The sequence below is a fragment of the Mobula hypostoma genome, chromosome 28 (assembly GCF_963921235.1).
Source record: "Mobula hypostoma chromosome 28, sMobHyp1.1, whole genome shotgun sequence".
NCBI classification, from domain to species: Eukaryota; Metazoa; Chordata; class Chondrichthyes; order Myliobatiformes; family Myliobatidae; genus Mobula; species Mobula hypostoma.
Window position 1 is genome coordinate 8,377,108 of NC_086124.1, and position 16,848 is coordinate 8,393,955.

Consider the following 16,848-nt stretch of genomic DNA (forward strand, 5'->3'; position numbering starts at 1 on the left):
CCTCCGTAGTACCAGGACATCAAGGAGCAGTGCCACAAAAAGGCAGCATCCATCATTAAGGACCCCTATCACCCAGGACATGACCTCTTCACACATTGCTACCATTAGGAAGAAGGTACAGAAGCTTGAAGTTGCACAGCTTCTTCCCCTCTGCCATCTGATTACTGAAGACATTGAACCCATGAACACTACCTCATTACTTTTTTATAATTTTTTGCACTACTTATTGAAATTATTTAATATATACTTACTGTAATTGTTCTATTATTACAGATTTCACAACATATGGTGGCGATATCAAACCCAATTCTGATTCATGCTATTTCTACATATTTACATTGGCGGTGCTGGATACTTTGGAAAAAGAACAACCTCTAATTCTGATTTTGAAAACAGTGAATGGAAAATTCCCACAATGAAATATAGTACACGGGAGGGTTACAGAATAAGTACCAATTAAATATTTCCTTCAGACAACAAACAAAAACTTAAAACAAAACTTTGATGTAGCAGTTTCAAAACTAAAGTGTTATGAAGCTTGAAAACAGTTATTCCTTCAATACCACAGCACAGTAGGTTATTGGACACCTAGGCAGCTAATCACCTTGTCCAGTAATGCAGAAAAATCACAAGCACAAGAAAATCTGCAGATTCTGGAAATCCAAGGCAACACACAGAAAATGTTGGAGGAACTCAGCAGATCAGGCAGCATCTATGGAAATGAATAAACAGTTGACATTTTGGAAGGAGTGAGGCTTGAATTGGAGAGAGGTGCAGCAAAGTTGAGACAGTTGATGTCTTGTCGGCAGCTAACAATAAAGAGATCCAGAGGAGGCAGAAGACTAGAGCAGTGTCCAGATAGAGGGGAGGGGGGTAGTTGAAGATGGGAAAAGGAGTCATCAGTGCGGGCTTTGCCAAAGAAGTAGGCATGGAGACGGAGGAAGAAGAGTTCAGTGTCATGGCAGGCGCAGAACTCACAGAGCTGCGGGCACAGAGGTCAAAGGCTAGGCCCTTACCGAGTACAGAACATTCTGCTTTAGGTCAGAGTGAACTGAGAAGACCTGGCACGACAGAGCTAGGATCAGAGGTTAGGGGGAAAAACAGTTGCTAGTGTCTGAGGGATGGCTGGGGTGTTCAGGGAAGGTGGGTGCTCCGAGGGCCCAAGAGCTGATGGTGGGACCTGTGAGACACAGGACTGCAGAGTGGTGGTGGGGTAAGGGGAGACTGGGGTTCAAGCAGCAGCACGTGAAGTCCCGGCCTGGAGATGCCATCAGTCAAGGCAGAAAAATAGTCAACCACATTGAATGTAATTATACCCCAAATAACTAAGAAAAACTTGTTTGTGTTTAGTAAAACATTGTTTGAGCTCACGGATATAGGCAGACATTCCAGTTTTACGTCATTTTATTGCACACTTACAAGAGAGCTCCTTTTGGTAGAAGTTACATACAAGTGAATTTCAAATTTATCTATAAATACTACTTATATACAGTTTCAAACAAATATCATTTATGCATAGTCTATCTTAAAGTGAAAATTGCAGGCATATACTGACTGCAATGTGATTCCCTAAACAATGTATTGTATTAGATCTTCAGTGTTCTGTCTCTTCCAATTTACATGATAAAACACTGGGAAATAGGCAATTATATAATATACTTCACACTCAGTAGTCCATGGACTGCTTTACTAACTATTGCCAACCTCCCCCCTCATCCCAACTCTTTCCAAAAAAAATTGAATTGATCTCAGCATAAAGATAACCAACGTTTTTTCCCCATCACCCTGTACCGAGCTCCCTACACCCTCCCCCAGATCATTGCTTGTGTGCCTCTATGAACAACATCTTCCACATTAGTCAAAAAGAAGAAAGAAAGCACAGAGGCCAGGTCCAACATTAGTACACAGAGAAGGTGCTTTTAGCTGGTAGGCAAAAGACAAGACTAGACAGATATCTCGAAAGAAATGTTACTTTGTTCCCGACCTCGAAGGGATGATATCCACATCACCCCGTCCAGGTTGTTCTATAATACCGAATGTAGATTTTTATATATATATATTGCTGTGCAGTGCAAGTCAGTCAACGAAACGATATAGCACATAACTTGGAGCAATTTTTCAGCTAGTGTTATTGTGTGCGTGGATGTATGTACTTGAGAGTAAATTCATACTCATCAAAAGGTTAGTCCAGTGAACCAGACTGTTCATCGAGGGTTAAACAAACTATTCAGCAGTTAGTAGATTTGTACTATAACGTTTATTAAAATAAATGCCAGGGTTAATAGAAACAGCAAACACCATGAAATAAAATGCAAGCATGTAAAAACATTTTTTAACAAGAAACTTATTAAATGAATAATGAGTTAACAAGTCAGAAAAGGCAACACTCCCAATGATAGAGATTATGATCACGAGAAATCTGCAATGGTTTCTGGCTATCAAAACCACAGTGGCCTCAAATCTGGAAGAAAAAATTGTAAATGGTATACAATATACATACAAAATGAAGATAGAAAAATACATTATAAACTTGTAACAATGGTGGTAATTACAATACTATACATGTGTGTAGGCAATATATTAAATATTGTACACAGCATATGTAATTGCTTTGCATTCAACCAACCATTTATGTAACAGCAGAGTCTTCGAGCTATTCCTTAATGTAACTGAGGGAATACATAATACTGTCAAAAACTTTCAATGTTTTGTTTACAAAAAAATAACACTGACAAAATATTGAGTTCGTACAATTGATGTAAACTCAATGAGAGTTGACAGAAGAAAAAACATCGAAGGGCAGCGAGAAATAAAACATTTCAAATTTGTTCTTACGCACTTTGTTCTAGAGTCAAACACTGCAGCATTGTATAATTAGTGATAAGAGCTGGTTTTCTGCCTCTAATTAATCGGCAAAACTAAGCCAAAAAAAGGCCTTCATTTTGTAAGTGAACATTAGAAAACTCTGATCTTACGCGGGGAAAAAAAGCTTCAATTTTATGGAGAAATAATGGCACGATGAGAAAAATTTGAAATATGAACAACTTAGGAAGACACAAATGGTGGCATAAAATAGAAGCTGGTTGAGAAACTTGTTGCATAGAATCAATAAACTGAACAGGCCTAATCGCTTTTAAATTTGAGTAGCTTCACACAACTGCCCTCGCTGTTCTCTCTTTTTTTTGAACACCTTTGCCAATTCAGACCACTTCCCTTCTCTCTAATGATGGACTGACATGCATCAGGGTTGAGTCAAACAATATGTTGGTTAGACACTTACAAAATGACCAGGCATGTATAAGGCACTATTTTCCTTCTGTTATGCTCTTCTCTTCTCACCCACAACCCTGCAAAAATCCTAGATATACTGTTTTGGTCTTCAGTTTATCTTTTTTTACCATAACCATCCAGCTTCACTTCCATTACATTTTTTTAATAGTTTTTGTATTTTGTTACTGCAAGTAAGTATAAAAAGCTAAATTGTCAAAAATATATATTTCTTCACCAGCACCCTGTAAAAGTATCTAGTTTTTCCTCTGTGGTTTAAATGCACTGAACTTATCTACACTTTTATAACATATATAGTAAATAGAATAGGCAAGCATGGCTTTCACATCCTTCTGAAAGAAGTGTCCATTTACGAAGAGTTAGAAACAGATTTTTTTTTTGCATCCAGAAAGTGACACATTATGAATGTACCTTCGCGTCAAGATACGCGAGTAGTAAGAATGGCACTGGCTTTCCCCAAGCTGAGCTTGAATGCAAACTAGTACATTGGATCAATGTAGGCAGCTCGGATCAGTTAAATGAAATTGTAAACTCGTGGGGCGGGGACAAGAGAGAAAGGAGAGGAGAATACTACTGCACACGACAGTAATTGGAGATGACGAACTAAATGTTTGGCCTCTTCAATTGGATGCTTAATGCAAAAGAATAACACAACAAAGTTTGTCAAAGTTAATCAAACATAAACATTTCAAGCGGTATTTTTAGCAACTAAAAAAAGCAATTTCTGGCACAAGATGCTCTAACAATGCAAAATGTTATGTTACCCCTATATTGGTGGTTTGGCATTTATCTTACTTTAAACTGCATGGTTTGGATTAACCAGGGCTGTAGATAACCGGCAATAGACTGGAGAGTCAGGCTCAAATCATGAACAGACTTATGATTTGATTGATATATGTGGAAGATGGCAAAAGGTTTAAGGTTTGCTGACCATTAAAGTATGATACCAAGATGGTGTGCTTGTGGCAGAATGTGAAGTCCGTGCTACAAGTGTACTAACCAGCAGACAGCTATTCGACTTACAGCTGTGGGAAGGGGGATGCCGCTGACTGGAACTGATTGAACTACAAAAACAAATAGTGGGAGAAACCATCCCATAAAACTAATTGTTGACTGATTTAATTGGCTTAATCAGGTAGTTCTGATATTTTCACCAGGCTTTGTTCAACACATTTTTCTTTTGTTTTGTGGCTAGCAATACTGAATTACATTCTCATTCTAATGTGGCTCCAAAAATGGGCTTGAGTGTTTGGCAACAAAAACCAATAGTACTGTACATGAAGTATTAAATCTTTGTTCATAATTGCAGTGTACGTTGTCAGTATTGAACTCTTCCCCAATATACTTGACTCAAGGTTCATTCATAATGCATCATCACAAATGCGGTCAAAGAGTTTGTAACTACAACACAAACTAACATCAGATCTCCATCACATTTGTCCAGTGGCAACTGTCTGTACAGCGCTCAATCCTTTTGCCAGTGCAGTTAGAGACCTTCCTTACCATTCTTTAGGGAGAATCTTTAAGAGATGATCACTGAGAAACAGTAGTGAGGGATGAACTGGACTTATTGCTTTAGTATTACTCAGTGCAGGTTCTGGCACCACATTCACCCAACCAGAAAAGCTGTGGCTGGAGCTTTTTTTTATATAAACGTTGTTAGGTAACGAGACGAACAGACAGTGCCTCAGCTCGCTGCATTGGAGACAGGCAAGCATAGGCGATAACCAGTTAACTGATCAGCAGACAGGCATGGTCAGGTCATCATTGGGTGAAGAGTTCAGAGGTCAAAGGTCATGGGTTAGTTGCTTGTGGCAGCTGGGTAGTTAGGAACATAAGAAAACAAAAAGATAGAAAAAAGATATTAGCGTCAGCTAGTGAAGACTGATGACATGAACACTACTTAACTAATACAAACTATTTGTAAAAGATCTGAAACTCGATCACAAGTATCATGATTTGAGCATGAAAACATGTCAAACTCTCAACAAAATGAACAGAAATACACGACTAAATTAATGGTTAGTAGCAGTCACAATATAAAGTTCAAGGCTGGAAGAATTTTGTACAATACATGAGCCAAAACAAATTTAGAGTCATGGTCCGTTAATTACAATTCTAGTCCTCCAGATATACATACAGCAAGCACTTAAAATGGAGGGAATTTTAAGCTGAAATGCACGTTACTTTGGGCCACATTTTGATTTAGGATATTTCATGCCACATTTACTTCTGTCATGGAATTATGGCTTCTAATGCCACATAGCATCCACCATCAAGCAACCCCTCTCCCACAAACAATCACCCCCTTTCCTCCCCCACATCTGCTGCCACATCCTTGCCTATGGTTCTAGGCTCTTGGTTCCCAGTGACAAACAACTGGAGAATGGTCCCAAAGTTATCAAGAGTGTCGGAACCACCTCTGCCTCCCGGAGACAGTAAGTGGAGAACTCTTGACGTCCAACTTTGGTCTTGTATTAATTTCCAGAAAATGATTTTGCCACAATGAAATGCTGTTATAAATTTTTTAACTCCCTGTCACAAGCATGTGGCAGCCATCGCCACATGGTGTTGGAAACAGTATTCAAGATCAAAATTGTGAGTGCATGTGTTCATTTTAGGTTAATAATGAGAAGCCTGTAATTTACATACTGAGTACTGTTGAGATGGTGATCCTTTGGTCTCGTACAATTTGAATTGAGGTCCTGCCAGATTTTTGTAGGGCCCAGGACCCAGGACCAATGGATTCATCCAGCCCTGAAGGTCTAAAAAAATTATGGGAAGAGAGACAGCAAAAAAAATTCAAAAAATGCTTTTCTAAAGATGTTCGAGTTGACTGCTATTAAACATTAGTATTTATCTATGGCAAAATGAAAGGGCAGAGGTTACTTTTACTCTAGATGAAAGTTAATCGGGGAACACCTTTGCTCCAAATTCCATTTTAAAGCACAGCGTTAAAATCACTGTTGCCGTGTTTAACGTTAAAAAAAAATTCTAATGTTAATCAAGCTTCTAGATAGATGGAAGTTCAGTGGGGGTGGTCTGAATCTGAACACTTTTGCAAAAAAAAAATTCTGTACAAAAATTGCTACATTACAATTTCAAATACCTACTCGTAGTTTCACTGATACACAATTTATCAAACGGAAATAGCATTAAATCTAAATACAATTAAATATATTTTTTTTACGATTTCATCTCTACAACAAATTCTCAGAGAACAGCCATGTGTTGGAACCAGAATAAAAAGACTATACTTCGAAGGCAGTACAAAGAACAGTTTTGGAAAGGTAAGAACCACCATTTAACCCCACAATATACATGTAGCTTAAACATACCCTCTGCTATCGAAGTAGGTTGCCTTTTCTCTACACAAGACATTAAAAGCTTTTCACAGAGTGAGCAAAATTCACAGGAATGAAAAATTTTATAGTAAAGAATAAAAAATAAATACCCATGATAAAAATTCCAGTGCAGAAACACTAGACAACCAAAAATTTTATTAAGACTAAAAACCAGGAGCAAAAACACATTGCAGAGAACAAAAATGAAATACAAACTCAGTGCAAATTTGAACAATTTTAACCAGAGTAGACATGACCCTTGAATATGTACACCTACAGTTAAGTCCTCAGGGACCAAGGTTATTATTTCCATAAAGCGTGCAGAGGGTTGAATAGCTATTCGGGCAGTAATTTGAGCTCTAAGCTTCATTGCCCTTGCCTCTAATCAATTCCTGTAAACTGTTACACTAAAGAAGCAAATAAAAGTCAAAAGGGCACTCTGACAGTGTATAAAAAAAACCTTAAAATTTCAAACAATGCTTTTAAATTATAGTTTACAAGGCCTCAGTACTGAGGCTCAACTGCAACTAAGCAAACTGGATCCAGCCATTATAAAATGCTCCCACCATCGCTTTGCAAATGTTAAATGCAGAAAAATAATCTATTCTGTTCAAGCAGGATTTATTAGACAGAAGATTAATAAAGAAATGTAGACATTTTAGTAGCTTCATAACTTTGAGCTCCGTGGTAAAAACCCAAACATCAGCAACTAATCCTGTCTTTTTTATATAAATATGATTAACATTTGGCGAAGCCACAGATAGATTAATATTATGGATTTATACAAAAATGATGAATTAAAATTAGTGCAAGGAGAACCAATCTGTACTCCTGACTTCTTGTATAACTTAGGAATGTAAAGTTTTTTTTTTGTTTTAGATTTCCAGTGGTCTTTATTGGTTTCTAAAATAATTCAGTTTGCATTACAGCCGTTCATTTCATGCTCTTCATTCCAATGAACCAAGTACTTCCTACTCTTGACAAGTCACTGCTTTAATACTGATCAAAGTAAGTGCCGTTCTGGCTACAAAACTAAACTAACCTCTGTCTGCGGTCACAATCCTTTGGTAAGGATGGACACGCGAATCATGCCTCCGAACTTTTGTTGCCATCGCACCTAGTTAAATTGCAACAAGTCCAAAAGAAAGTTAGAATCTTTTTTTAAAAAAAAGGAACTCAAAATTGGTGAAGATGTACATAATTCAACAATACAATAGCACAATGACTTGAAAAGTTAGGTAATCTTGCCAGACATTTGCTTTACTAACTGCTTATCTCTCAGTACTGTGTGCTGGGGCTGTTCAAAAGGTTTCATTCCAATGGATAACTGCATATGACCAACACACCCAAGTACAATATCAATTTCGGTTAACTTACTTAAAGATTTGCTATATGGCCTTGGACAAGAGGAGCAGGGCATTTCTGTGTTCAAGTCAACTGTAGTATTTTCAGTGCTAGCCTTTTGGAAATCCTCAAGCAAGTGAAACCAGATTAACGCAGTAAGAGTGAAGCTTACCAACATTGTTGCAGATATCTCCATGACTGTTGGGGGCATTATTAAGCTGTCATTCTTTGACGATCAACACTCAAAGCTTTCTCTTGCAATCTAATTCCATTTTTTAAAATTGAAAATCCTTAAACAGGATACTAGTTAATGGGATTAGTGTAAATGACTTTAAAATCCATAGTGTCAAAATGAAATTGAGGATTTGTTTCAATATGGTCCAGGAATTTCCTTACCGAACCCAGGAGAGTAAAGAAAGACATCTGGAGTATTGCATACAGTTCTGGTCACTCCACTATTGGAAGGACATTGAGGCTTTGGAGAGGGTGCAGAAGAAGTTTACCAGGATTCTGTCTGGTTTAGAGGACATGTGATATCATGAGAAGCTGGACAAACTTGGGTTGTTTTCTCTGAAATGACAGAGGCTAAGAGGAGATCTGATAGAGGTTTACAAGATTATGAGAGGCATAGATACAATAGATAGACTGTATTTGTTTCCCAGGATTGAAATGGCTAATCCCAGAGGGCTTGCATTGAAAGTGAGAGGGACAAGTTTTTACTCAGCGATGGATGCCTAGAATGTGTTGCCTTGTATGGTGGTAGAGGAAAATACAGAGGCTTTTATGAGGTATTTGGATAGGTACATAGATGTAGGGATATGGACATGGTGTGGGTAGGAGGCATTAGTGTTTGGATTTTGTTGATTTGCTTTTAGCTGGCTCTGCACAACATGGGCCGCATGGCCTGTTCCTGTGCTGTACTATTCTATGTTCTAAAACTTGTATTCAGAACTGCTTTGTTCTTCAGAGCCTCTAAATACAATCTCAACGAAATGCTTTGTTATTTTGGTATGACAGACTCAAATTTAACAGTATTTAACACCAGAGCACTCTGCACAACTTCTAAAGATGCTCTTCCAAAGATGCCCATTCCTGTTATGTAAGAGCAGCCCTGAGTCCTTTATGGTACCTACAGATTACTGTAGGTCTCGTTACTTTATTGTGATGTTAGGAAAATTGCATCACACAAGTTATCTACTTAAGTTTACTCATGTGCTATGTTGTTAATTAAGTTAGCACCAGTAAATATTCAAGAGGGGGGAGAAACACTGTGGGCAGTTTACACATATAATTTAGTGCAGGAGAGAGATCCGGAACCACAGTAAAAACCCATCAGCATTCATTGATAAGCAGTTAGTAAAAAAATAAAGTACAAAAATAAATGAGCCTTGCACCAAGCAGAGATTGAAACACTGCAGATTTGGATCATGAGTGCCAGTTTGGCAAGTGTCAGTGTGTTACAAAGGTTGATCAGTGGTTAGTGTGCATTGTGATACGAAGATCAGATTCCAATGCCTCTTGCTCTAGATCCCAAAAGAAATGTACTTTTAAATCATAACAGCGTGTGCCACTTCAAGGCAGCAGCAGCATTTCCAGAATTTTTTTAAAAAACTGGTTTCAAAGGAATTTAAAGCAATTTAAGCTTCACCTTATCTTGATCTATTATTTCACAGGCACAATGACAAAAGGTTCCATTGTAATGATTAACCCTTAAAGCCCTAGCCACAGGTTTTTTTTGTAGATTTAACGTCATGGGTTAATTTACCAATGTTTACAGATTAATGTTGTTACTGAGATAAAGCACTAAGCCACCATTTCAGAAAAAAGGGTAAAGAGCGATGTTTGGTAGATCAAAATAAAATGTCAGCACATTGAGACTAGTCTGCGAGTGACCTTCAAAATCACTGAACCTGCACCTTCTTCAAAGGGTAATGTCTAATTCATAGGTAGGTCAGGCAAGGAACAAACTGGACACAGTTCAGATCTCCTAAGCTGCTTCAGCACTGCATCTTGACCATAAAAGCCTCAAAGCAAGATTGCCCATTGTGAGCAGTTTTACATTGTGGGTCTGTATCCAACAGAAAACTAAAACAGAAACTGTATACATTTGAGATATAAAATAGGAACGTCTCATTTCAATACGGGTTGGAACTGAACCCAAATAAAATTGACAAGAACGGAGTGTTCTAATCCATTGCACCATCATGTCCCCAACACATTTCTTGCAATTTTCCATTCTGACATTTAAATTTTAAATACAGGCCCACGAGTTAAGCAGTATGACAATTTAGAGCTGCTTTTTTTTTGAGAATTATATCTGAATCAATACATTGTCTACTAGCTATATTTACAAAAAATCTAAAATACTCAATTTTTTTTTTGATTTTTTTTCCTTTAAAAATCTAATAACCTTTATGGGAAAGCCAGTAAAAACCCCCTTTAATTCTGGTTCTTTGTTTATCACCGCACACCATCACCTTGCTGCTCCAAGTAGTGGTTTGATAGGGTATATGATATGGCATTCATCCAATCAGGTCTTCAGTGTATCCATTTTTTCAACATCGCTACAAGGGAACACTTGTTTCAAAAAAATAAAAGTGCTTTAGGTACTTTAAACCACTGACCGTGTCCTTAAGTCTTAGGATATATTGTATGATGTGGTTAAAGCCTGCCAAATACTGTACACCCTGCACCCAAAATAAGCTTGGCTATACTGCTCGTGTTTCAATGTGCTTGGTCAGGCTCTTCACTTCTTCAGAGGAAGTTATTATTTTCCTGAGGATTCAGACACATGTCCCATGCATTCTTAGCCTTTCGCTGGAAAAGCCATACCTAAGGACAAACAATCAGCAAGTTAAGAAAGTTACAGTTTTTCCACTTGTACATTTTTAAAATAATTTAATATAGCATAACACATTATCTTGTCCCTCATGATTCACTTTTTTTAAACTCACTACAAACCCTTACCTATTCCCATGTCCTCTTATCTTGCTTAAATTGTGTAATCTCAGTGGTTCAATTAAATTTCAAAGCTTTGTGTTCTACAGCTGTTCCCAAGCGATTAGTTAAATGTTGAAAATTCAAAACAACTCATTTGCAGTTAATTCAATTTTTCAGCAATATTCAAACTGCAAGCTAATCTACGTTTTAGGTAGTCCACCAAATGTACTAGGTAACATGTATTTTCCACAACTGATGGTCTCACTTTAAGGACCATCTTGTTATTTCATGGTCTTTCATTTCATACTCGTTATTTATTGCTATTTATTTATATTTCCATTTGCAGTTTGTTGCTCATTGATCCCGTTTTCAGTTACTATTCTATAGATTTGCTGAGTATACCCACAGAAAAGGAATCTCAGGATTGTATGTGGTGACATATATGTACTCTGATAATAAATTTTATTTTGAACTTAAAAGTCACAAGATTTGATAAATATCGTATCTTAATTTTAGCTGGAAAGTCAAACATCTGTAGGATTCATTTTAAAAAGTTCAGCTATGACTATGATTGTGTACTAATAAAAAGTAGTTATTTCCATTTGGCTATATGAACCTGCATACAGATCTCAGCGTAAGTAATAAGTATTTTTCAAGAGGGAATTGATTTAATTATTTAGAAATGTAAAACAAAACCATGAAATATTAAAAAAGTAAAGATAACATTTTTGCTAACTTTATGCTTCAAGTCTACTTGCAGGGTTTGCTTACCTAGAACCCCACTTGGCTCCATTGGATATTCCAGTAGAGATGCGGCTGGTGTCAAAGCATATGGGTAGTCGTAGGGAGTTGTATAGATTATACCAGCTTCTGGTGAAGGTGGTACTAAGGCAGTTGGATGAGGAGTTCCGTTAGGCATAACTGTAGCTGTCTGAATTGGCCTAATTATATTCATAATGGCAGGACCAGCTGGCGTAGAGGCACGCAAGGCAGCTGGTGGAAGCATGGGGGCAGCTGGCCCAGTTATCAGCCGTGGACCCTGCGATGTCGCTGCAAGAGAAAAGGCAAGGGTAGCTGCAGTAAGCAACAGGGATCACAAGGAGGGGAGAAAGGAAGGTGAGCAGGAAACAGGAGGAAAAGAATTAAAGGAAGTATGATAGGGAAGGAAAACAGGAAATTAGTCCATGCAATGATCACATATGCCCAAATAAAAGCACCCCATTTGCAAGCTAATTTCCCCTTTACCAATATTTAATCAAGCATAATTTTAAAGAAAATACAAATAGAACAAACTAAAGTGATATATACAACAACAATTTGACACAGAAGCCAAAACTGCAAATTCAAAAAGCCGTGACAGTCAATTTTATACCAAAGATTGAAATACTAGTGCCATGTACTGTAGCCATTTCTGTGATATATTTCATCCCTCTTTCCCTCATATTGACAAGTTCTAAAATACGAAGATGTGAATGAAATCTGCACACTTCTCCAGATTTTAGATTCTTCAGTTAGAAGTCCCATGTCACAGTAAACTTAATTATTCTTGAAGTGATCGCTTACTTGATTCCAGTTTCAAATGTTTTATTGCTCAGATTTAAGATAAACTGCAGATGGTACAAGCAAAGGCACTAGCATTTCTGTGCACTTTGAAATGGAATACATACTTTCAGCTGCGTTGAAATTAGCAAGTGCAAAATTTCCATAAATTTACCAGTAATGCATTAATGGGTACATGCAAGGTGATACCATTTGTTGGGAAGCAAAATGTTTGTGTAGCCAGTGAAGTTGAAATATCCCACAAGGTTAGCTGACGCACTGATGCTAATCATGACTTCATTTCTACAACTTTTAAATGCACATCAAAATTGGGCCCTTCAATCAGGGTTTTTCCAACCTGGGGTCCATGGATCCCCTCAGTTAATGGCAAGGCGCCATGGCATATAAAAAAAAGGCTGGGAACCCCTGCCTTAATTGCAACAATGGCACTTTAAAATACTTCATCTGGAACATGCATGATCATCTAAATGCGTGTGTGGTCAGAAACAGAACATTCATCAATTGGTATCACCTCATTCATGTACTCAGTATACACGGCCACAGACTTGTGAACATCAATCATGCAAGTGAACATTTTGATAGAAAAATACTCAGGAAGTTGGGGGTTTAGAAAGCCATTTATAATTCAGGACAAGGTGACATCTTGCAGGTGGATGAAATAAAATTAAGACAATGTTCCACTACTAGTCCAAAAATTAAACCAGAAATACATTAAAATATTCAGGAGTGACAAAACTGACATCAAAATTTGTGCCCTTTCAGTATTTGAGGATATTCAGATCTTTCACAGTCCAAATCATTCAAGTCTTCTTTCTTTTAGCTCTCAACAGGTTACAAAAGCTTAGCTTACTTGGTCAACTTTAAACAAAATAATCTGGCACAGCATTACTTGTTTATCTCAGTATTCTAAATCTCATATTCACGAGAATGCTAAAGAGAGTTCTCAGCAAGTGGCAGTAATAGCTTAAGATATTTCAGAAGCCAGGATTTATTTAGAGAGCATTGTTTTCCCCTTGCCCTGAAACAGGAAATCTTTTACACCAGGTCTTTAGGATGCGAGAAGAACTGGAAAATCAACAACTACTTGCCTCGGTGAACTTGGTGAGCTGCTGGGCTTTTCCATTAAATGCTGGGAGTCAACTACGTGGACCAGACCGGGCAAGTCGGGCAGATTTTCTTCAAAATGGCTTCAATAGATTTTTAATGACAGTCCCGCAGTTTCATAGTTACCAATACTGAGAGCTGCTTTCATTAGTTAGGTGGCATGATAAGATGCAAAATAATGTCTAGCAACATTATTATTTTGCTCTTCTAACCCCCTCAAACCACTGCCATCCTAAGTGACAAAAGGAAAATGGAAGGACCCCACTAACAGTTGTGCTTAAAATTGGAAGTTACTTCATTTTGCGCCACACAGTGGAATAAAAAGTCAACATTTACAGTTTGAGCTCACAAAGAACAGTCACAACAGCAGCATCTGAAAGTGCTAGACACACATTTCGAAGGTCAGTTAGTCATCCAGAGCAGACTCAAGGCCAGCAAAAGATTTCTGGATATATTACTCTATACTCCCAGGTGGGAATCACATCTTCACTGATTCATACCATACCCATTGAATGAATGCTACAACCATGTGCTTACAATCTTACGTCATCTGATATGCTTTGACTTACTGTGACCAGTCTTCCCACTCTTGTAATCCTCATGTATATTTTTGTTTACTCTGATCCAGCACATTTCCTCCCAGCTAACAACTTTATTGTTTTCTATGTTTAAACCTTTGTACTAGTGACTAAATATGCACTTAAATCTCTTCCAGGCACCTCCTACCATTGTAAGGAACTATGAAACAGACAACCACTCCTTCCTTCCTTTAACACTCGCTGTTCACTCTAATTCCAAGCCTCTCAAAGTCAGGTCCTCCAACAGAACCACAACCTTGCCGCAGGGTTTGGAGGCTTGTGTGCCTCAATGACCCAGAGAGCTATGTTGGCTGGAGTCAGGGCTTTATACTTAGTAGGGTGACCCATGCCAAACAGGTCAAAGGGTAGAGGCCAGACTAAGAGTGGTCCACCGGTCCTCCAGGTTCAGGGGTACAGCTCAGGGCTAACAACCCTGACTGGTAAAACAAAACTGATACGGAAACAGCAATGAACAATCCTTCTACATCTGAGTGCGACGGTATTCTTGAGTCTCCACCCGGGACTTGCAAGACTGAGTGGTGAAAGTCTGGAGGAAGCTACTGACACGATCAAGGAAGCCCTGATACAAGAGACGGAGGACCTTCATTGCTGCCCTAAATGCCAGCTGCATAACAGTCAGCAAGTCAAACTCGTATGTTAATCACTCATCAGCAGAATAGTTACTTATTGAGATCGTAAAACTGGAATACTATCCCATCTGCCTGTATCCCAGTTAGTTGCTCCTTGAAACCTCCCCAATCAATCTCAAACCCTAACATTTTGATGTCAAATTCTATTTAATAATGCTCCCATAAGAGATATTGGAATGTACATGTTTTGTTTAAGGCACTAAACAGATGCAAACAGCTTGCAACACAAAAGTATTATAGCCAATTTGTGCTTTCTAAAACTAAGATTCACATTGAAAACAATTATGTGAAAGTGCAGATCTCTTACGTGTTTTGATGTTGGCATCTCTGTAGGTACCATTAAGAATAGCTAACTCCATCAGTTGCATCTTCTTCAAGTTGTCTTCACCTTCTGCCTGCAGTAAGATGAATATACCACTGTTAGTAATTAAGTTACATTGTATGTTGCTTTTAATACCTTAATACTCCTGTCTACATATGTGGCCTTAACAGAAGGCAAAGTATCAAAACTTATCCTCATTTCAGTTCTGTTCTAAAATTCCATTCAAGAAAAGTATAGAGTTCTGAAAAAGGATCTCGCAAACACGAGGAAATCTGCAGATGCTGGAAATTCAAGCAACACACACAAAAGTGCTGGTGAATGCAGCAGATCAGGCAGCATCTATAGGAAGAGGTACGGTCGACGTTTCGGGCCCAGACTCTTCGATCTAGTGCTTTCCTGGCATATACGAAAAATATACTCTTTGATTGCACATATAAACTATGTTGGCCAGACGGGACACGTGGTGGAAACATAGGCAGCCTATCCGTTTGGGTTACCTGGAGAAATCGGCAGTAGTAGAACACTGCATTCGCAATGGCCTTAGGATTGACTTCGACGACAATGGCTTTTGGGACTGCAAATTAAAGGAAGCCATTGAACTAAAACTGGAGGAAAAGAATTTTAACAAAGACGAAGGTCTCACTCTAAGTAACTGGAATTCAACTGTTAACAAGTGTGAGAGTGGAAACCTGATTGCATGGGGACTAACCAATCAGGAGGGACAGACTACTGGGGTATCCTGATGAAGATGGCAGAGTTTGTCATTGAAACATCGGTTACAATTGACACTTGCACCCAGCTGGAAGCCCAAGAAGAGTTTATTTGTACAAAGATCTGGCTTATAAGGTGAAGATCAATACAAGGGATCTGCTTCTCACTCAAACATTGAGTAAGAGGTCAAAAATCCACAGGGATTGAATATTTTAATTTTAGATTTAGAGACAGAACATGGTATCAGGCCCCAACGAGCCAATGTTGCCTAATTACATACATGACCAATTAACCTCCTAACCCGTAGATCTTTAGAAAATGGGAGGAAAATGGAGCACTAAGAGGAACTTCATGCAGTTATGGTGATAACGCACAAACTCCTTTTGGACAGCAGTGGGAATTGAACCCAGGTCACCGGTTCTATACTTTGCATTATGCTAACCACTATGCTATTGTGCTGCGCTCAATGGAGGAAGATAGGCATGCAATAAAATACTGAAAATATTATTGATCTGAAATTAAATATTAAGATAGAGATCAATTAGAAAATTCCACAGAAAACAAGGCAAAAACACTTGGATGTATTTGGATGCCAATTAAATGAACAAAGAGTTAGTACAGCCAGTTCCGAGAGATAAAAAACTGAAGTTTGTTTATCAAAACCCATTTTCATCCCCTTGTAGACAACACACATTATGTGCCATGTCGTATGGTGTGGGTGATCATGGTCTTCCCTCTGTCTTTAGTATGAGTTCTAATAAGCTGTTCAAAACCTTTGCCTGTCCTTCCCTTGATATAACTCATAACTTACAGACAACAGACTTTTTTAAAAATGTACCAGAAACATAGAAAATCTACAGCACAATACAGGCCCTTCGGCCCACAATGCTGTGCTGAACATGTACTTACCTGAGAAATTACCTAGGGTTACCCATAGCCCTCTATTTTTCTAAGCTCCATGTACCTATCCAGGAATCTCTTAAAAGACCTTATCTGCCTGCACCATC

At 38.2% G+C, this 16,848-nt stretch overlaps 1 protein-coding gene across 5 annotated transcripts in view; it reads right to left on the reverse strand.

Moving 5' to 3' along the window:
- Positions 1–2,238: 2,238 nt before the first annotated feature.
- The window catches only part of qkia (QKI, KH domain containing, RNA binding a), a 132,210-nt gene continuing 117,600 nt past the window's right edge, over positions 2,239–16,848 (reverse strand). Inside the window, exons 5-9 of one of the 5 annotated variants that reach the window (XM_063035131.1) lie at positions 15,116–15,203; positions 11,688–11,966; positions 7,675–7,749; positions 5,941–6,053; positions 2,239–5,106 (exon numbers count right to left, since the gene is read on the reverse strand). In XM_063035131.1, coding sequence (XP_062891201.1) covers positions 5,083–5,106; positions 5,941–6,053; positions 7,675–7,749; positions 11,688–11,966; positions 15,116–15,203 — 579 coding nt within the window. In that variant the 3' untranslated portion in view covers positions 2,239–5,082. The other 4 variants (XM_063035130.1, XR_010016312.1, XM_063035132.1 and 1 more) reach the window with 4 other exon arrangements.